General features: G+C 48.0%; 1 protein-coding gene across 9 annotated transcripts in view; it reads right to left on the bottom strand.

The window, feature by feature from the left end:
• The window catches only part of PTPN13 (protein tyrosine phosphatase non-receptor type 13), a 285427-nt gene that overhangs the window by 247254 nt on the left and 15608 nt on the right, over positions 1-22565 (bottom strand). For 3 of the 9 annotated variants that reach the window (XM_075605854.1, XM_075605915.1, XM_075605924.1), the window contains exon 1: positions 14635-15167. The exons of 2 other annotated variants lie outside the window; for them this stretch is intronic. In XM_075605854.1, coding sequence (XP_075461969.1) covers positions 14635-14647 — 13 coding nt within the window. In that variant the 5' untranslated portion in view covers positions 14648-15167. Of the gene's footprint in view, positions 1-14634; positions 15170-22565 lie in introns of those variants that run through there. 4 more of the 9 variants (XM_075605874.1, XM_075605845.1, XM_075605906.1 and 1 more) reach the window with 2 other exon arrangements.

The raw sequence follows: 22565 nt of genomic DNA, 5'->3' as shown, positions 1-22565 counted from the left end.
CAGAGGTATCAGCTTACACCAGGGGTGTGCAAACTGGGTGGTGCGCCCCTCTCTCTTACCAAAAGCATTTAAACTAAATGCCTGGGGAGCGGAGAAGACTTCTGTAACTTCACTTCCCTTGGCTCAGACGGCTTCTGGCGATGCGTCGCCATGGCAATGTGACGTCACGACGTCAGCACGCCGGTGCCAAGGTAAGAAGGGGGTTGCGCGAGGGGGAGAACCGACAGAAGGAAAAGATTGCGCTCCCTTGGCTTACACTATAATTGGGGTCTCGTTGTAAAAATAATAGGCAAAACCTGCATTTTATAAATGAAAAGAAGCACATAGACCATTCGCTGATGAGAGACACTACAGCAAGCTATAAGCAGCTCACATTAATATTTACATGAAAGAACATAAGGGGATCAATAAAAGACACTCTATATGCTTCCGAAAATATATAAAGCGGAAACCCAAGACAACATATTACATCAGGAATAGGCACATTAACTGAAAGCATTTCTGGCTGGGTATTATTTAGCGTTTATTCATAAAGCGCCAACCTATTCTGTTGCACGGTACACTGGGGGAACAGCACTGTACTTACAATAACGAGAATGACAATAGAAATAAGAACAAACTGAGACAAAAGGTACTGAGTGCCCTGCTCGCGTGAGCTTACCATTGTGAGATGGATTATGCCCCAGGATTAGTGTTTAGTACAGTGATACGGCTAGTCTCGTCTGGATTTGGGCTACTTGGATGTCTGGGTATCAGACTACCTTAAAGAGGTGAGTTTTCAGGGAGATTTTAAAAGGTCTGAAAGATGAGAGAGAGTCTGATAGTGTATGGCAGCGTTTCCCAAACTTTTTTTTCCGTGACCCGGTTATTTTGGAACTTCTCCTTCGTGACCCACTAAAATTTTTATCGTCTATAGGTAAAATAAAACCGTTATGAATGTCCATACAGATTTCATATATTCTCCCAATCCCCTCTATTCTCTCTCTCTCCCCCCCCCCCCACCCTCTCTCTGACCTGCACAGACGCACACAGTCACTGACCTACAGACACTCACACAGACAGACCAAACACACACAGCCACTGCTGGCCTGCACAGACACACACACAGCCACTGATACACACAGTGGCTGTGGCTGATACACACACACACACACACACAGATCCATACACATACACAGATACATACATACACAGATACATACATACACAGATACATACACATACACAGATACATACATACACATACACACATACATACACATACACAGATACATACATACATACATATATACACACACACACACACACAGATACATACACACACTCTCCCCCATACACACACACAGATATATACACACACAGATATATACACACACAGATATATACACACACAGATATATACACACACAGATATATACACACACAGATATATACACACACAGATATATACACACACAGATATATACACACACAGATACATACACACACAGATACATACACACACACAGATACATACACACAGATACACACACACACTCTCTCCCCCATACACACACAGATACATACATACACACAGATACATACATACACACAGATACATACATACACACAGATACATACATACACACATACACACAGATACATACATACACACAGATACATACATACACAGATACACACATACACACATACACACATACACACACACATACACACACACAGATACACACACACAATTTATTACAGAGGCAGCGACGGATGTGAGTGACTGGAGAGGTGGGGGGGGGGGGGGGCGGGGGAGAGAGGAAAGGCCAAGCGATCCGAGCAGGCGGCACAACGCCTCCCTCGGCCGCCAGCGACTGCGCAGCCACCACTGCGCCTATCTCCCGCACCAAGGGGACTGAGGGGAAGGGAGCGCCAGGAACAGAGGCACAGGTGCGCCCCCGCTACCACTTCCTACCTCATACCGGGCATCGTGTCCTGTGGGGGGGCGGAGCATGTCATGGGCGGCAACATCATGATGCGGGGCTGCAGTAGGAGCCCGAGTCAGCGAATCACCGTTGACACCCCAGCGATAGCAGCCTGCACCACTTCAGCACTGTCCCGCACCTCACCTCGGGCCGCCGCAAGGAGGGAGGGGGGCCGCCGTGCAGCCAGCCTTGCTGCGACCCGGCAATTTTGCTTCCGTGACCCAGTGCCGGGTCGCGACCCACCATTTGGGAAACGCTGGTGTATGGTATTTAGACTGGCTGCGAACAGGATGTCATAAAATGGCATGAAAACTGTCATGCATTCCACACAAGCATGAACCTTAAACTCAGCCATGACCCCACGCAAATCTATTTTCTAGACAACGTTATCATCGAGAACAATCAATCACCAACCTGAAGCTTAACAGAAATAACCAAAGATCGCCTACATATCCTCCACAAAGTAGACACCTAGGGAAAAAAATTCACAGAACTTCCCTTACTCTTCTACAAGCGACCAGCAACCTGAAACCACTCATTGTGACACGTTCCGTGACATCACACCGGAGTCAGAAACACATGGCAACATGAATTTATGTAAATATAGGTATATATTAAGAGATTCATTTCACATTATCCCGTATGAAAATATCCTGCCACGTATTTTGAGATATTACAAATATTACCTCTATCTGTTAACTATGCACCAAATACACAGGCACTGATCACTTCTGAGAGGCTCCTACCACCAAATGATCAGACACCTCACACCTCCACTCTAACCATGTAACTCCCCTGCCTTTCCCTCATGGAAGTTGGGCCGGGACCAAATTGCCAATCGCCGGTTACTTCGCCGCCATCTTTAAATGTCTTCCCGGTCAGCCACACCTTGCGGAGCTACCATCTTTAAATGTCCTCCCAGCCAGCCGCAGGACTCCTCGCACAGCCACCGCTCTGATGGTATTTTTCAGGGCGCCCCGTGCATGTGCCCAGCAGGACCTTCAGCGAGAAATTTTTCAATGTGTCCTGCTGGGTATATGCACAGACGCGCTCACAAATGCCATAAATGGTTGCAAAAGGTGCCCTGTGGCTGACTGAGGACATTGATAGAGGCTGCAAGGTGATCGGTGGCAAGACGACCTATGGCAGTGGCGATTTGGTCGCAGCCAAACGTCCTAGACCAGTGTGAGACACTACCTCTTTGTACTTTCAGTCTATTGATGTATTGTGCTTCTCTTGTAACATGCCTGAAGAACGCATCTGAGTGGTCCTGAAAGCTTGCACTTTAAAAAAAAACAAAAACAATTTAGCCATGAAATATAATTTCTACTTTTTTAATTACAAAAGCCTTTTTTCTGCATACACTTGAAGAAGAAACCTACGAGGTTTTGAAAGCTCAGTTCACTATAATGTAATCTATGAAGAACTCTAATGTTGGCCATTAAATGAATGACAACCTATCGTGATTCTGGAGATACAAACTGATTTATTTTTTATGTAATGCTGGTGTAAAATAATTTTTGTAAGGAGTCCTATGATTTGCCAAAAAAACTGTTTTTTGTAACTCAGCCTCAATCACTTGTTATTTTGAATTGCTATCTTCCCCTTACAGTAGGTGTCTGTATGCCCTTAGCAGGAGCATGGTTTATTCTGGGATATTTATACTTCTTTTTCATAGTTAGGCTGCTAGGCCTACATTTTCAGAGCCATTAAGCAAATCCAAAACTATGAAGCAGCCATTAAATATGGTAAGCAGGTTGCAACATGGCAGAGCACTTTTCTGCTCAGTTAATATGTTGTACACTGCCCTCCTTGTGGCGTACCACAGCTGTAACTGCAAAACAGCAATCAAAAGAAAAAAGCAGAACAGTAACGTTTGCACAGGAAGTAAATGGACAATGAAACATACGGCTAATAGCAGAAGAAAGGAAGAAAGTAAATGCATTGTCTGAATAAAGGGCAAATTCATTCCAAAGACGTTTTCCGACCTACTGTACAGGATCATTGCACTAAAAGAAAATTGCATGTCCAGTTTGCACGCTCTAACTAAAGCAGACCATGACACGTCAATACAAACGTCTTCCGGCCCAGAAGGTGTCTTATGAAGTAACACTGCATAGTAACCATCAATTATTTTATGATGGGGACTGTCAGTATCCCGAGATATATTGCCTAGCCTACATTTTAAAAACACATAGAAGAATAATGATCATTCAGTCTGCCATTTACCTAACTAGACAATTCAAGATAGCCTAAAAATTGTATCACTGTGGCTGAACATAAAATGATTATTATTTATTATGATTGTTGTTTATTTGTAAAGTGCCAACATATTCTGCAGCGCGGTGCCATAGGGGTGCAGTTACAGTATGTATCTACTATATATTTCTGAAACCACTGTATGCCTGTCTGTCTGTCCTCTGTTCTTAGCAGCAATCGCATTGGAGCTTTGGCCCGTCACTCCACCTCAGGCCAATGAGATGGCTCCCTTGGCCCGCCCGCCCCCGCACACCTCTCATTGGCCTGAGGCGGAATGATGGGCCAAAGGGGACACACACACACACACACACCACCACCCCCCTCCCGCCCAGGTAAGTCACACCACTGCGCGTCCCGCCTCAACTTATGGCCCCAGTAATTCACCTATAAAAGGCGCGCAGCCTCGCGCCTCAGGCCAGGCCCCACACAGTGCCACACAGGCCCACACACAGGGCACACACATGCACGCGCTTCCTGCCGCCTGCACGCGCCTCCGGCACCCGGGCAGCACATCGGGGGATCAAGCGGTCGCCCGGGGGGCGGGGGAGAGCGAGTCACGGGGAGCGGGGGAGCGAGCCCCGTGTCACGAGGAACGGGGGAGCGAGTCTCGAGTCACAGGGGAGCGAGCCCCGAGTCACGGGGAGCGGGGGAGCAAGCCCGAGTCACGGGGAGCGAACCCCGAGTCACGGGGAACAGGGGAGCGAGCCCTGAGTCACGGGGAACGGGGGGGGGGGGGCGAGCCCCGAGTCACGGGGAACCAAGAAGGGGGAGCGGCCAGCGGGGGGACGGACGCCCGGGGGGGGGGGCATGCGGATACATAAATTATGACAATACATATGCCCCCTGCTCTCCACCCCCCCTCCACTCCCCTTTCCCCCCCCATTCCCCTTTCCCCCACTCCCCTTCCCCCCCGCTCCCCTTTCCCCCCCCCCCCCTCCGCTCCCCTTCCCCCCCGCTCCCCTTTCCCCCTCCCCCCCTCCCACCCCTTCCCCCCTCCCACCCTCCTCCAACCCTTCCCCCCTCCTCCACCCCCTCCTCCCCTTCCCGCCGCCCTTCGCCTTCCTGCCCGCCTTCCCGCCTCCCCACCCCCGCCTTCCCGCATCTGCCTTTCCCCCCCCCTCCGCTCCCCTTTCCCCCCCTCCGCTCCCCTTTCCCCCCCCTCCGCTCCCCTTTCCCCCCCTCCGCTCCCCTTTCCCCCCCCCTCCGCTCCCCTTCCCCCCCCTCCGCTTCCCTTTCCCCCCCCCTCCGTTCCCCTTTCCCCCCCCCCTCCGCTCCCCTTTCCCCCCCCCCTCCGCTCCCCTTTCCCCCCCCGCTCCCCTTTCCCCCCCGCTCCCCTTTCCCCCTCCCACCCCCTTCCCCCCTCCTACCCCTTCCCCCCTCCCACCCCTTCCCCCCCTCCTCCAACCCTTCCCCCCTCCTCCACCACTTGCCCCCCTCCACCACCCCCTCCTCCCCTTCCCGCCGCCCTTCGCCTTCCTGCCCGCCTTCCCGCCTCCCCACCCCCGCCTTCCCGCATCTGCCTTTCACCCGCCCTTACTCCGGCCACCTCTGCCTTTCACCCACCGCCTCACAGCCGCTGCACGCACTCAACAGACACCCGCCACACTCGACACATACCTGCCGCCACACACCTGCTGCCTCCCGCCCCTACGCACCGACATCACTAACCCACCGCCTCACACCCTAGCAGGACCCCCACTCACAGACAGCACTCACAACCCATGTGCCACCCGCCGCCTCACACCCTAGCAGGACACACGCCTCACATTTTTACATCTGTTATGTCACCAAAATATACATTGTACTGTGGTGTGTTTACAATAAACCATTTTTAAACAACATCATATTACATTTTATTCCATCTTTCTTTTCAACATTATTATCCAACCTTTACAACAAATAGTCACCTATTGTTCCACGATTTATAAATAATACAATCTATTACGCATTTACATCCCGGGCAACGCCGGGTCTCTCAGCTAGTACTACATAAACAGAATGACATACAAATAAGGAGAAACATGCACACACCGATGCAGAAGGTAATGAGAGCCCTGCTCTTGGGAACTTACAGTCTAGAGGGAATGTGGGACAATGTGGAAACAAAAGGTAAAATATCTGCACATTTGTGGGACTGAGATATGTCATATTATAATGCAGGTAAACCTTCTAACATGTCAATTTTGTGACTCTTCGGCTGAGCCACTTTTCCTTACATTGCTTGTTTTTGCAACCCAACATAAAAATCCCAAATAAATAAATATAACGGGTGTTCCCTGTGAACACAGACGCTACTGATACTGTATTTTACCTGTGTGTCTCTCAGGAGCCTAAGCCTCCGCTCGGGGAGCCTGGGGTACATATATATAACACTATCTCGTGGTGCAACGCCTCCACCTGGGAGGGATCCCGACATTGCGGGAGGGGTCCCTCACAGGACTCAAACCAATGACACACACTTGTTATGAATAAACAAGAATAACCTTTACTGATATGCATATAATAATCTTATACTCTAAAGTCCCAATGTCATTCACTCCCACTTCTGAGTGTATACCCCTTGCCGACCACCGTGTACCCCAACACCGTGTCCACAGTAACCCTTGTCCCGTGGTCAGCGCTGCCACTATGTGTGAGTATTCTGTAGGTGGTGCATGTGTGTAACAATACCTGCCCAGTACGACGGCACCTGGGCGCTCAAAGGATCTTCGAAAAGGATCCGGCGACCTCCTGGCAACGTCCGGTTCCTCCAGCGGGTTGATCGGTCAGGGCTGTCCACCCTGGGTACAGTTCCGCTCTGTCGGCGGAGTAGGCTTGATCCCAAGCCTCTTGGTGGGAAGCGCAGCGTCCGCTGTGTCCCTAACTGACACTGTAATAGCTAAGGGGCAGGGTCCCTAACCTGGGGCCTGTCCCTGAAGCACCACAAACTACTGAGTGGCTCAGGGTTAACTGGGGCCTAGGGGGCTGCTGGCCTAGTGCAGTGGGTCACTGACCCCTGCACCCTCACCTCTTTCCCCTAGCCTCTACTGGCGCCGACTGACGTCTCCCAGCGCGCGAAATGTATCAATCCCTGTGAGCAGGGAGATACTGCAGCCCTATTGGCTCCCTGGCATCACGTGGGGTCCCCTAAGGCTAATGGGACTTGTAGTCCCTGCTTAGAGCCCTCTCCTGATTGGTGTGGGTTCGCGCGCTACAACTGCGCATGCGCAAGCTATCCGAGGGCCTCCGCACTTCTGCCCTAACTGCGCATGCGCCAGGCAATAGAAAATGGCGGCGCCCTGCAACGGGAGCCGTCGGGAGTACCTGGCTACGCGATCACCGCCGCGACACCGCACCAGCCCCCCAGCAACCACCCACACATGCGTGGTTATGCATCGATACTGCAGCCCTATTGGCTCCCTGGCATCACGTGGGGTCCCCTAAGGCTAATGGGACTTGTAGTCCCTGCTTAGAGCCCTCTCCTGATTGGTGTGGGTTCGCACGCTACAACTGCGCATGCGCAAGCTATCCGAGGGCCTCCGCACTTCTGCCCTAACTGCGCATGCGCCAGGCAATAGAAAATGGCGGCGCCCTGCAACGGGAGCCGTCGGGAGTACCTGGCTACGCGATCACCGCCGCGACACCGCACCAGCCCCCCAGCAACCACCCACACATGCGTGGTTATGCATCGATACTGCAGCCCTATTGGCTCCCTGGCATCACGTGGGGTCCCCTAAGGCTAATGGGACTTGTAGTCCCTGCTTAGAGCCCTCTCCTGATTGGTGTGGGTTCGCACGCTACAACTGCGCATGCGCAAGCTATCCGAGGGCCTCCGCACTTCTGCCCTAACTGCGCATGCGCCAGGCAATAGAAAATGGCGGCGCCCTGCAACGGGAGCCGTCGGGAGTACCTGGCTACGCAATCACCGCCGCGACACCGCACCAGCCCCCCAGCAACCACCCACACATGCTCCGTTCGCCCCCTACTCCTGCGGTCAGCCGACGGGTCCGTCACTGTGTTCGGCGGCACCCGCGATCACCACCAAGGTGACGGGGGGGGGGGGCCGAAATGCAGAGGGGGACCTGGCTACATAAATAAAAAATAAAAAAAAGGATAATAACCTTACAAAACTAGCTTCTCTCATATCTAAACTAATTCATTCAATTACTTAATTCCATTAATGAATTAAAATTCATCATGTTGCGACTTAGGCAGATATAAAAGAGAGTTAAAATTGAATATGAGTCTCTTGAAAACAAATGAAATGGCGTTAGTCCTAGAAATAACCCCAGCCATAAAGTCCAAACAGTAAAACACAGATCTCAGTTGTGCAGTCAAGTCACAAAAAAGCAAATGCACTAAATCTTGTCTCTCACTAATACAGAACATGAGCGCTCAAGTCAAATCTGCCACAAACAAACAGCTTTGCTGCCTTTAAATCCCTTCTAGTTCATTATATTATTTGCAAAGCTCCTTTCCCGACACATGTCCTCCGCCTCTTATGCCAGTCTCCCGCAAACGGCTATCAACACGGATTATCCCCTTAGTTCCTAGAGTGGCATTCACCAAAGCCATAAGGAATAACAAATAATGAACTCGCTGGCAATGTCAAAGTTACATGAGAATAAATGAAACATTAAACTTGCTGACTAAACCAGTAAAAACAACACATGCACTGATTATAATATACAGTATACACATATAATAGGGTATATACAGTGCTTGTTTTGTCCTCATCTCCGTCAGGTTGTTGTGGCGTCATGTGATGCCGTGTTCTCATGGCAACACGCGCCCTTGGCATCGCGGCATCACATTGTCCTGGCAACATGACTCCATGTGACGTCGACGCAAGAAGATGCAGACGGAAATCAGGAGCAGGAGGAGAAGGTAAGAGAAAAAGTTGAAGGAAGGTGTGTGTATATATATGTATATACATACCATGGTTTTCTTCATATCTTATATATTTCATGCTCAATCCCCATAAAAATGTTAAGAATTGCAAATCTGTTATGTAGATTAACACTTTAAAAGAAGCACAATGTAGACAATCAACTGATGTTAACTAAATTGATGTCACAGTATTAGGCCAACAAGTACCAGATACACTGCGGTAGGTTCATGTTCATTGTACAAGAAATAGAGGAGTTTTTTCTCGGTAGCACATAACGGTGTTAAACTAGGGGTGTCAAACGTATTTCATATCAGGGGGCCTGATTAGATTTAATTGTACGTCATTCAGGTCCTACGTACCATACATTTTAAAAATATGTATGTAGCGCACTTTCCCCCACCCCCTGGGAGATGTGTGGTTACGGTATATGTGTGGTGCTATACCTGTGGCGTACAGGAGAGCTGAGTCTCCGATACTGGGAACCTGGGGTATACCTGAGTGATCGTTTGGTAGTGCCACCACCTGTAATGGGATTCTACTGTGTGTAATGACCCATTACAGGACAATAAAGAATGCACATGTGTAAAGCATAACAGTTTACTATACACAGCATAAACAATACGGTTAATTATATACACCCTCACAGACCTCACAAGGCCTTAACCCCTCACCGTGCCTTCCCAATACCGTGTCCATACCCCTGTGGAGTTTGCCCCAATATGCTGAGGTGCCTCATGCACCGGACCGTCCCATTGTCCCCCAAGAGCCAACCCACCCAAATGTGTGAGACAGCGCTGTCCCACTAAAGTGTTGAGTTGGTGCACTGGTGAGTTGGGTACCTGCCGAGTGTGTCCACACCCGGGCATGCAGATGAAGATGGAATCCAGGAATCCGAAGTGCTGAACCGCGAAGCCTCCGCCTCTACATTGGGTGGTGTCCCGTTTGGATGGTGTCAACATGAAGAGTGTCCTTTGATGGAGGTCCAGACCACTGGCTGCCAGGATGCAGTGTGTCCTGGCTGTGTCCCTCACTATTATGCTACAGGAGGCAGTGTCCCTATCTATGGGCCTGTCCCTGCAACAACCACAAGCTGAGGGGAGTCGGAGCCTAGCTGGGGCCTAATAGGGGGTATCTGGCCTACTGCAGGTGCAGACACCTGCACACATAACCTACCCCTTTCTTGTCCCAGCTCTGACTGCCTGGCGTGTCTTTACACGCAAAATTTATCTAATTCTGTGCAGGGAATCCTACAGCCCTATTGGCTGCTCTGGGCCACCTGATCTCAAGCCCCAGTGCATTGTGGGGCTTGTAGTCCCCGCAGAGCCCTGTCAAATAATGGTCACGCTCGTGCACATATACTGCGCATGCGCGATCCTCTGGCAATGGCCGCCAGCTATAGGAACTCACTGCGCATGCACGAACTGTCCTGCGCATGAGCGGTCACATAGAAAATGGTGGCGCCCTGCAACGGGAGCTGCCGGCGATCTGCTCACCTCCCCGAAACGCTGACACCACTTACTTCCTCCCCACACTCCCCGGAGGCGTGTGCACGCCCCCGCTGGCACCCACGCTACCCGCCGCGCTCCCGTCTGCAGCAGAGGTGAGCGGAGTTGAGGGGGACTAAAAGGGGAGCCCAGAGGGGGACCTGGGCTACATGTATATAAAACATAGATATATCCTTGATGTCAGCATTAAGATCACTCTTACCCCTCTCTTTCTCCCTCACTTCCCCACCTTCTATTTCTCTCCCCACCTCCCACTCTTACCCCTCTTCCACAAACTTCATATCTTCCATCCCTCACTCTTCAAATCTCCCCCCTCACACCCTTCATATATCCCCCACTCTTCATATCCCCCCACTCTTCATATCTCCCGCCCTTCCACTCTTCATATCTCCCGCCCTCCCACTCTGCATATCCCTCTCCCCCTCACACACTATCTCTCCCCCCCTCCTATTGGTCCGGCAAGCTTTGTGAGAGCTTCTGCTGTGGTCATTTGCGGGAGGCAGCATGAAAGAGGAAGCTCATTGGCCCTCTATCACACCAGCTTTCTCCTCACTTCCGGAACCTGGTCTGCAGACCAGAAAGCCCTGTGTTATAAATGGTTGTAATCTAATCTAAAACACTAAGATTACTATAAAGTTAAAGTTCAAAGTGTGTATTTAAAATGTCCTCCTCCTGCTGAAACGCATGCCCAAAGACAAGATCGCAACTGATTGCATAATTGATAACGCTACTGAAACAGCCCTCACTAAAATAACTGACGACCTCCATGCTGCCAAAGACTGAGGTCATTACACTCTGCTCATATTACTCGACCTCTCTGCAGCATTCGACACTGTGGACCACCCTCTTCTCCTTCACATTCTCCATACTCTTGGTATTCGGAATAAAGCTTTATCCTGGATCTCCTCTTATCTCTCCCATCATACTTTCAGTGTCTCTTCTGCTAACACCTCCTCCTCCTCTATTGATCTCTCTGTGGGGGTACCCCAGGGCTCTCTCCTGGGACCCCTTCTCTTTTCTCCTTACACACTCTCTCTAGGTGACCTAATCACATCTTTTGGGTTTAAATATCACCTCTATGCTGACGACACACAAATTTACCTTTCAACCCCTGACCTAACACCTGCTATACAGACCAAAGTTTCTGAATGCCTCTCTGGAATATCATCCTGGATGGCCATCCGCCGACTGAAACTTAACATGGCAAAAACAGAGCTCCTTATACTTCCTCCCAAACCTGACCCTACTACCTCCTTCCACATTGCTATTGGAAATACGATCATTCACCCAGTAGCCCAAGCACGCTGCCTAGGGGTTACACTTGATTCCTCTCTCTCATTCTCCTCTCATATTCAAAACGTTTCTAAAACTTGTCGCTTTTTCCTCCGCAATATCACAAAGATACGCCCTTTCCTCTGTTACTCAACTGCTAAAACTCTGACTCAGGCCCTCATTCTCTCACGTCTCGATTACTGCAACCTCCTGCTGTCCGGCCTTCCTGCCTCTCACCTGTCTCCCCTACAATCTATCCTAAACGCTGTTGCCAGAATCACTCTACTCTTTCCTAAATCTGTCTCAGCATCTCCCCTCCTGAAATCCCTCACCTGGCTTCCGATTGCCCCCTGCCCACCCTGCCCTTTGCCCCCCCTACCCACCTGCCCTTTGCCCCCCCTCCCCCTGACCTTTGCCCCCTGCCCTCCCTCCCCCTGCCCTTTGCCCCCTGCCCTCCCTCCCCCTGCCCTTTGCCCCCTGCCCTCCCTCCCCCTGGCCTTTGCCCCCTGCCCTCCCTCCCCCAGCCCTTTGCCCCCTGCCCCCCCAGCCCTTTGCCCCCTGCCCCCCCTGCTCTTTGCCCCCTGCCCCCCCTACCCACATGCCCTTTGCCCTCCCTCCCCCCTCCCCCTGCCCTTTGCCCCCTGCCCTCCCCTCCCTCCCCTGCCCTTTGAACCCCCGCCCCTCCCTGCCCTTTGCCCCCCCCCGCCCCTCCCTGCTCTTTGCCCCCCCTGCCCCTCCCTGCCGTTTGCCCGCCCGCCCCTCCCTGCCGTTTGCCCCCCTGCCCTTTGCCCTCCCCACCCTTCTACGCCCCTTGGCCCCCCCCCGCCCTTCGACGCCATTCCCCCCCCGCCCTTCGACGCCCCTCCCCCCCGCCCTTCGACGCCCCTTCCCCCCCCCTGCCCTTCCACTCCATGCTCCCTGCCCTTCCACGCCCGGGCAACGCCGGGTATATCAGCTAGTGATACATAAAGCTTGGCCCCCTGCAGACGCACCTACTAGAATTCCCTCCTACTGTCTCTGTACGTTCTACCTACCAATTAGATTGTAAGCTCCTCGGAGCAGGGACTCCTCTTCCTTAATGTTACTTTTACAGTTTGTCTGAAGCACTTATTCCCATGATCTGTTATTTATATTATTTGTTATTTATATGATATGTATTACTACTGTGAAGCGCTATGTACATTTATGGCGCTATATAAATAAAGACATACAAATACAATACAACTCGTTCATCCAGCTGCTCCCACTCCTGAACAATTCATTGTTTTACCAATTAGTTTTTGCTGTCCTCGCAACCATCCTTTAATCAGGAAACATTTTGAGTAAGCGTTTTGGACCATTATTCTTGCTATGTCTCAAGCATTTTATAACACGCTTATCATCGTCGTTAAACGCCATTTTGTAACTATGCACGTGATGAGGTCATCTTGATAGACCTAGAACTGCTCACATTTTCATGAAAACATAGAGATTTTTCCGCAAGATATGCCGAAAAAATGAAAGGGGACCCTTTTTCTGAACACAGTGTATATTTAGGGCTCGCTCAGACAGGGCGCTACGCCTACTTGCAAGCGTTCGCGCCCCCGCCGCTCGCTCCTGCAGACCAGCGATCTGTGCTCAAACTGCAGGAGCCAGATCGTGGCGTTTGGGGGCGTGTAACGAACGCGTGACGGAGCTGGTTCGCCTTTATTGGCTGTATCACGCGACTGTAGCCCCAAATTTCAATTTGGGTTGTGCCAGCAAAATGTCGCAGCGACAACGCTGCACTTTGCCGCCGGTGCAGTTTTCAGTTTGAAAACTCCCACCGCACAACCCAAATTTAAGACGGACGTGCGCGCACATCGCAACGCGCCCTGTTTGAGCGAGGCCTTAGATGGGGGGGGTGGGGCTGGGGATGTAGGCTGAAGCACACGGCAGATTGTCCAATGCTTATTTATTATTCAGGACTTTGAATGGGTCTTACTCATAGAAGAAAGGAAGCATTAGAGGCCATACATAACTCCCACATCAATTATAATTGTTCCATGGAAACGCTGATATTAAAGCAGCAATCCACGCTGCTCATTATTTGAAACTTTGTTTTCCCATTTTATCCTAACCTGATCCGAGGGGTCCTACGGAGGTGCTCCATGGTCCGTGGGCGTCCTCACACCCCCAGGGACATATGATGGGTTATGTCCACCCGACAAGTATTCTTGCCAAGGGATATGGGATCGCTCCCGCGGCCAATAGAAAGTTGCCACTTCATTACTGGGAACCGTCAGGCCCATGGAGGTTGGAGGCCACTGATAGGCTCAGAAAGAGCCGCAGATTCAGGCAAGGTAAATAATTCATATTAATCTCTATTTTTGTAAAGTGCTGTCAATGGTACAACAAACTTGCACCACAAATTCCTGCTCTACGTCCATAAATGCAAGGAGAGCCCATTTTGTTTTTCCTTGAGGTTTTGGAACTAGAAAACAAAGCAACTGGATCGAGGTTACAGGAAGCTGACATGGTGACCTGAACCATAAGGGACACTCGATGTTTATCCAACACATGCTATATGTACACACTTTCTCCCTGCTTAAAGTTCCCTGTCCCTAATGCTTGCCTATGGACAATGAAGATATCTCCTTCATTACCATGTCAAACCTCTCTGATCGGTCGGTGCAAGGCTACTACATTCAGGATGTCATACAAACGCTGGGTTCTGCACTATCTTTATCAGCGCAGACGGGGGAGTTTAATCACAGACATGAGGCGCCAGGTCACTTACCTACAGCCATCATCTGTACATCATCTGTACGAACAGCAGTAGATCTTGTATGATTCTTTTTAACTTTCTTTTATATATATGTATATATTATGTTTGTGTGGCGTTCTACTGTCCCAAAATAATTTGGCTGTAACATCAATTCACATCCATAATACACATGTATTTAACTGTTTGTGTGTCTGATAAAAGTAGATTATAAAACGTCCACGAATATAAACAGATATATGTGTGTATGTATATGTATTGTGTATAATATTTGTTGCATTTATTGTATTATCATTCCCTGTATTCTATTTTTAATTTGTGCCATGTGCTGTGTGCAGTCTCTGTGCTACATATGAAAATATATCATTATGTGTGTGTTTTATATAGGGTGCTGTATCAATGACATGATGTGTGTATATATAACATGAGCAGGGAGACCCTCGTGGCACACTCAGATCAGCACAGCACTTCTCTCCCTGGCTGCAGCACCCTGTCCACACATGTCCCAGGGTCACCATGGTAACCACCAGAGGTAGCCAAAGCTGGAGCCCATCTTGTGAGGCTGAGGGGAATGCTGGATGCGGATTGGATGAGGGCAGGAGTGGGCGGAGCCCGTGCTGCTTCAATGGGCAGAGTTGAGGCTGGGAATGGGGGGGGGGGTTAAATAAGGAGGGGAAGAGAGACAGGGAGCAAAGTTTGTGGAGGGAAAGAGAAGACAAGAGAGAAAAAGAAGAATGGCAGTGAGAGAAGAAAAGAAAGAGGAGGGGGAAGGATGGCTGAAGGGAGAAGGAGAAAAGAGTGAGGGGAGAGAGAAAGGGGGGGCTAAAAGGAGATTGAAAAGGTGGATGAGGTGGAAAAGGGAATAAAGAAATGGAGAGAGAGGAGAGGGAGAGAGAGAGGATGACGAGGGAAAACAAGAGAGGGGGTAAAGAGATAGAGGGAATGGGTGTTTAAAGATGAGAAGCAGGAGAGAGGACGAGGGAGAAAAGGAGGGGGAGAGGAGTGCGGCTGAAAATGTGTCATCGGAATGAGGAAAACTTCTCTTGCTTTGCTTTTGTGACATGAGCCTAAATATTACTGCTCCAGAATAAATATTTATCACTTAGCGCAGAATATTTTGTGGTCGGTACTGAATTGCAAATCAGCGTTGCTAATCATGGCTATTTTTGCAGCCACGGGGATTATATTTTAAACTACCCTGGCTTCACTTTATTTGGCTGGTTGTGAATGAACGTTAAATTAAAGAGGGAATAGCTTACTTAATAAGTCCCTTTCCGCTCGGTTTAGCAAGTTTAATCAGTTAAGGAATTCACGAAATGTTGTGCAGTACTTGACATTCTGTGCGAATTGTGTAAAAAGGAGATTTATCCTTATGCTGTTTGTCACAAATGAATGTTTTATTTCATGATTCGCTGCCCTACTTTTTACTTACTCAGTAGTCCTTTACAGACGTCTCAGACATGAAGGGGTTAATGCACAGGGAGAAATTCTCTAAGCTCCAAGGATCTCCCATCCCTGTGATCTGACACTGAATCCATATTGAAGTCTATGGAGCTTCCGGGTCAAATCGCACTGATTGGTGATCTCACAGCTTTGAGAATATACCCCATAATGTATATAATGAGGCAAACCACAGATTTTAAAAAAAAATTTTTTTTTAACTACTTATTAATACATAATAAGCGTCATTAAAAGATTAAATTCTCGTGCGAAAGTAAAATGTTTACTTGTTTGCTTCTGCTATAACAATAAGTCTGTTTCAATTTTCCATGGTTAGTTTCTTACATTGCGCGTGCTCGTAGGTGCAGTTCATCGAAATATGACCTTGACAGTGACCTCCATGTGATGCCCTTTAAAGCAAATTACCAAATGTACCTTTATTTATTTATTCTACTTGTTTTTGATTTGACTTTAATTTGTATTTGAAAAGGCCCGAAGCCTGCAGTAGATTATTCACGTGGCAACTCCTGGTGTTGGTTCTCGCTTTATCCACTCCACCAGGCAGCACAGCTATGTTTTCCATGTAGACTGTTTTGTCACAGATATTTTATTTGTGATGGTGATATTTTTTATTAAAATTCAAAACACAAGGTCAGTGGGAAAACGCAAAGAACTTTGACTTAGAATGCGCGTGCGCGGCATACACCTCTGTTTTAGCTATTTGAACTTATATAGTTATACCAACTGTCTCTGTGTGCGTGTGTGCGTGACTGTGTATGTGTGTGTGTGTGTGTGTGTGCGTCTCTGGTGCCTCTGTGTGTGTGTGTGTGTGTGCGTGGCTGCCTGTGTGTGTGTGTGTGTGTGTGTGTGTGTGGGTGTGCCTGCCTCTGTGTGTGTTTGTGTGTGCCTGCCTCTGTGTGTGAGTGCCTGCCTCTGTATATGTGTGTGTGTGTGTGTGTGTGTGCCTGCCTCTGTGTATGTCTGTGTGTGTGCCTCTGTTTGTGAGTCCCTGCCTCTGTGTGTGAGTGCCTACCTCTGTGTGTGAGTGCCTGCCTCTGTGTGTGAGTGCCTGCCTCTGTGTGTGTGTGTGCCTGCCTCTGTGTGTGTGTGTGTGTGTGTGTTTGTGTGTGTGTGTGTGTGTGTGCCTGCCTGCCTGCCTCTGTGTGTATGTGTGTGTGTGCCTGCCTCTGTGTGTGAGTGCCTGCCTCTGTGTGTGAGTGCCTGCCTCTGTGTGTGAGTGCCTGCCTCTGTGTGTGAGTGCCTGCCTCTGTGTGTGTGTTTGTGTGTGTGTGTGTGTGCCTGCCTCTGTGTATGTGTGTGTGTGTGTGTGTGTGTATGTGTGTGTGTGTGTGTGTGTGTGTGTGTGTGTGTGTGTGTGTGTGTGTGTGTGTGTGTGTGTGTGTGTGTGTGTGTGTGTGTATGTGTGTGTGTGCCTGCCTCTGTGTGTATGTGTGTGTGCCTGCCTGTGTTTGTGAGTCCCTGCCTCTGTGTGTGTGTGCCTGCCTCTGTGTGTGAGTGCCTGTCTCTGTGTGTGAGTGCCTGCCTCTGTGTGAGTGTGTGTGTGTGTGTGTGTGTGTGTGTGTGTGTGTGTGTGTTTGTGTGTGTGTGTGTGCCTGCCTGTGTGTGCCTGCCTGTGTGTGTGTGTGAGTGCCTGCCTCTGTGTGTGTGTGCCTGCCTCTGTGTGTGAGTGCCTGCCTCTGTGTGTGTGTGCCTGCCTCTGTGTGTGCCTGCCTGTGTGTGTGTGCCTACCTGTGTGTGCCTGCCTGTGTGTGTGTGTGAGTGCCTGCCTCTGTGTGTGTGCCTTTGGGTGCCTCTGTCTCCCACGCGCCGAGTCCGGTCGCCACTGCGCATGTGCACCAGACTCCAGCCGCCACTGCGCATGTGCGCCAGACTCCGGCCGCTACTGCGCATGTGCGGCAGACTCTGGCTCCCACTGCGCATGTGCGGCGAGTCCAGTCGCCACTGTGCATGTGCGGTGAGACCCGGCAGTGTTTTTAACCTCCATGCGGCCTAAAATTGTGGTTTTGTGCGCATGCGCGATTGCAACGGGCGCGAGCCCATTAGGAGCGTAATGTCACCTGCGATACAGATTTTCGTTACAAGGTAAGGATTTTTTCCCATGAAAACCCTGTAAGCGCCAGCAAAGAAGTTTCACTTCAATATACGGGGGAAAAAATGCCTTATCTTAATGTATGTTTCAATTGATTCATATAGCTTAAAAGGTGTACGCAGCACATTACAAAATGGCAGCACGAGACAAAACGTGCAAACAGTGAGGATAAGAGTAGCCAGTGAAAGATAACATAATAAGACCCTGCCTTAAAGATTTTACAATCTAAATCTTCTAATCTTAATCTTCTCAGATAAAGTTCTTTTAAAATCTAATATTACTAAATGAGAAGGGGATTAGCAGCCATATCCATTTAGGTTTTGGGTTTATATATAAAATACACAGTTTCAAAAATGAGCAAGCAGGGGAAAAACCTGCGGAGGCAAAAACCCCTATTTGTACAGTATTGTAAAGACATCTTTAAAAAAAATAAACATGCGGGGGGGGGGGGGGGGAAACTGGCAGTTACATTCAAACGTAATCTGGTAATTGTTGTTCCTGCTCCCTAATCTCCAGAGCCATCTCTAGTGAAACATAAGATCAAAGAGAGAATCAGGATGAACAATCTTCCTGCATATACAACAGTTTACAAACACTGTTATCACAACATAGATTAGATTGTGTAAATACTCCAAAGCCTTCAAGTTGCTATAGGGGCATTAAAAGTAAAAAAAAACAACAACAACAACATGTAATAATATAATATATGTACCATTTGTATGTTTGATTTAATAATAATGTTTTATTTTTTTTCCTTGTATGGCACCGACAGTGAACGCAGACTTTTTGCAGACCTGAGTCCCTGCCCTGCAGAATTTTCAATCTATGTGTATGTTGGTGCCTGAGGCAAAGGGAGTTAAGGTGACTTGCCCAAGGTCACAAGGAGCAGACACTGGGAATTCAACCAGTTTCCCCTGATTAAAAATCAGTGTCATTGTTTTTAGTTAGCGACTTTATTCACTGAGCCGCTCCTTCAGATCTGCATATGAACGTAAATGTAACCTATAGAACAGGGGTGCGCAAACTGTGGGGCACGAGATTTTTTTGGAGGGGGAGGGGGGGGCGCGCAGTGACTCAGTCAGCTTGTGCCATGACAACGTGACGTGACATGACCCGCGGCGTCATTTGACGTTGCAGTCTAGGTAAGGGGGGGGGGGAGTAGGTAGGGGGGCGCATGGCAAAAATTTTGCGCACCCTTTCTATAGAACATGCCACTGCCAGTTCACTTTGGTCCTAGGAGGGACTGCTCCTTTACATTGACATTAGGATCCTTTGACAGGGTTGTTACACGTAGTGAAGCCTAAGGCTAAGTCCCCAGTGGTGGCTGCTGCACGCACGTCTGGCGTCTTAGCGACACGTGCATACCTTAAAACCTGCTGTCTGTGCTGGAGCTGCATGGGGGAAAGACGGGGGCCGTAACGGGGACGCGGCGCATGTTATAGCGTGCGCGCAGCAGGCACCAGTGACCTAGCCTGACCTATACTGTGGTTGACACTTTTTGTATTGTGGTCAGTGTGAAGAGAATGGGTGGGCAACAGAGGAGAGTGGCAAACTCTACACATGAAATAGGTGTCTAGTCTTAGCAGAGTTACCAACCCCAAGTCACAATGATCATTTCAACCTGTAATAAAATATAATATTCACTTATATATAGATGGAATTCTCCCAGTATTTCTATGTGAAATGGTGTCTGAAGAATAGGGCTGGTCTACAATCTTTTTTTAAGAGGTTTGTCATACTTGAGCACTGCATTGTTCACGCACAGCCAGCGCTACCCGAAGGGAGCCTGATATGTTCTGCTGTGTTCCTCTATTTTGAAAAGTATCATATTGGTCTGTCACAATCTGCAAGACTTCCTTCCAAAATACACAAACCAATGTTGCAACAGTTCCAGTTTTTTTTAGCCACTTTTACCCCATTAGCTTTTTTATGTTTATTTTGTCTACTTGAGGATTGCGGTTTGTAGTTTTGTTCCGTGTCCCTAACACACCACACTTGTTCATGTCTCATGCACTGTGCGGCAATATGCCCCATATTAAGCAAGTCAAAGTTGTGCCCCATAATGCGCTGCGTTCCACATCACCCAGCATTACAGCTGCAACAGGCAGACAGCAGGAGTGTAATGCAGAGGAGGGAGAAGTAAAAGAAGAATGGGGAACATTGGGGAGACGCACACCAATGAAACGATGATGTATTTACCTGCTGTTGTGAAGCTGGATGTAACAAACTCTGTAATTTGATTCACTTTCCTTTCTGTATCACACATGAAACTTACCTCAATAAAAAAAATACATGGGGGAAAAAAATAAAAAATAAAAGGTTTAGCACGGGTAAAGAGAAATAATGAAAGCGTTGGAGAAAGAAAGCAGAAGTAAGGACACTTCTTTAACCCAGGTTGTACTGAAAAGCTGTGTAATACGGCAGGAATAAGCTTATAGGGGTCCCATGTTAAAATGGATAAGAAGCAAAAAGTGACACCGTGTACTCATTTGCATGTTATTTCCCAGAATCCCTGGCTGCAGTGGTAGCACTGTATGCTAAGAGATAATGCTGAAAAGCAGGGTTGCAGACCTGTCTGAGACATGTGAATATGCTCACAAGGGATATTTATTTACTGGGCAGAGAGAGAGAGAGAGAGATAATTAAAAGCAAATGAAGAGTAAAAACAGGGGAAATGAACATAGGAGCATGGGGAAAAACACTTTTATTCAAATTTTATTTAGCTCCTTTGGTTAAAGAAGTTGCAGCAACTGATGCAACACGTTGCATTATACAGGCTATCGTAATCATTTTTTACGTTCCAATTTTACTATTTTCTTTAAATTGGTTGGGTTATTTATGGTAAAAAGGGACTTATTTATTATCTTTTTTGGGGTGCGGGAGAACATCTGGAGTTGAAATGGCATACCCTGATATACTATATATATATATACACACACAACAATATCAAAACCACACCTCAAATGGCTTGCAAACAATTATATATATATATATATATATATATATATATATATATATATATACAGGCATACCCCACATTAACGTACGCAATGGGACCGGAGCATGTATGTACTGTAAAGCGAAAATGTACTTAAAGTGAAGCACTACCTTTTCCCACTTATCGATGCATGTACTGTACTGCAATCGTTATATACGCGCATAACTGATGTAAATACAGTAACACATGTGTAACAAGCTCTATAGTCTCCCTGCTTGCACACAGTTTCGGTGCAGGTAGGGAGCCGGTATTGCTGTTCAGCACGTGATGACAGGCGCATGCGTGAGCTGCCGTTTGCCTATTGGGCGATATGTACTTACTCGCGAGTGTACTTAAAGTGAGTGTACTTAAAGCGGGGTATGCCTGTATATATATATATATTCTAGTTAAGCTATTGCACACATGCAGACTAGGGGAGTTGTTCAATTGGAATTGGGTCTACAAATGTTAAATTAGGCCTGTTTGGAAATCTGTTCAATATTCTAAGTGCAATTTATTATAAGAAAATGATGACAGCAGGCAAATAAAAAGGAACTCGAGTAGTTTACATTGTCACTGAAACGATATAGACAAAACTGTTTTAAATAGGCAGTTATGTGCCAACTCAGATTCTCACCAGATTGGAGCTGACATATGCATTCAGTGGTTTTGCCTGAAGGTATAATTATCTGTTCTTTCACAGTTCATTCTCCCAATGTACAGTAGAGTTCAACACTTTCAAAATGAAAAAGTCCCATGCAGGGCATTGTTCAGGCACATCCAGCACTGAGAGAGTTAATCCCACAGCGGGACACCCACAGCTGTTAATTAGATGCCTATACACAAAATAATTTGCCTAATGAGGACACTAAAAAGATCAAACCCTTTGCTTGAAGTCCACATACAGAACAGATGTGGCATCTGTAAATAGTCAACAACAATTGTGCCCTGTAACATCATTTTCTTCCCATCCCTTAAAGCTGCAGTTCAGTCAATATCCTGCATGTGTGTTTTTTTTAATAAATCAGTTCTGTAGTAAGAAAAAATACTTTTAGCATTTTCTGTTTTTAAAAAAACAACTTTGAAAGACCAATTTTCTTGTATTCTATTTTAACAGCCATTTGCTAAGGCACTGCCCCTTCATGTCCTGTCACAAGCCCTGGCACACCCCTTTGTCAGCACTGCCCTCCCTCTAGCACTTGTCAGTGCAGGAGTGCTCATGAATATTCATGAGCTTCCACTGCCAGTCAAGCAGATTATAAACAAATGCCAGCTTTTAATATGTCACCAAATTTCGACCTATCAATACATGGAAAACGAATTGAGCTGCAGCTATACTGTTCTTTAGGTAATTAGAGATTGCACACATAAATCTATTGAAGTAAAAAAATAAATGTAAAAAAAAAAAAAAAAAACTGA

The sequence above is a fragment of the Ascaphus truei genome, chromosome 1 (genome assembly GCF_040206685.1).
Source record: "Ascaphus truei isolate aAscTru1 chromosome 1, aAscTru1.hap1, whole genome shotgun sequence".
In the NCBI taxonomy this organism is placed as follows: Eukaryota; Metazoa; Chordata; class Amphibia; order Anura; family Ascaphidae; genus Ascaphus; species Ascaphus truei.
Note: the sequence above shows the minus strand (reverse complement) of the source record. Positions and strands in the feature narration are given on the sequence as shown.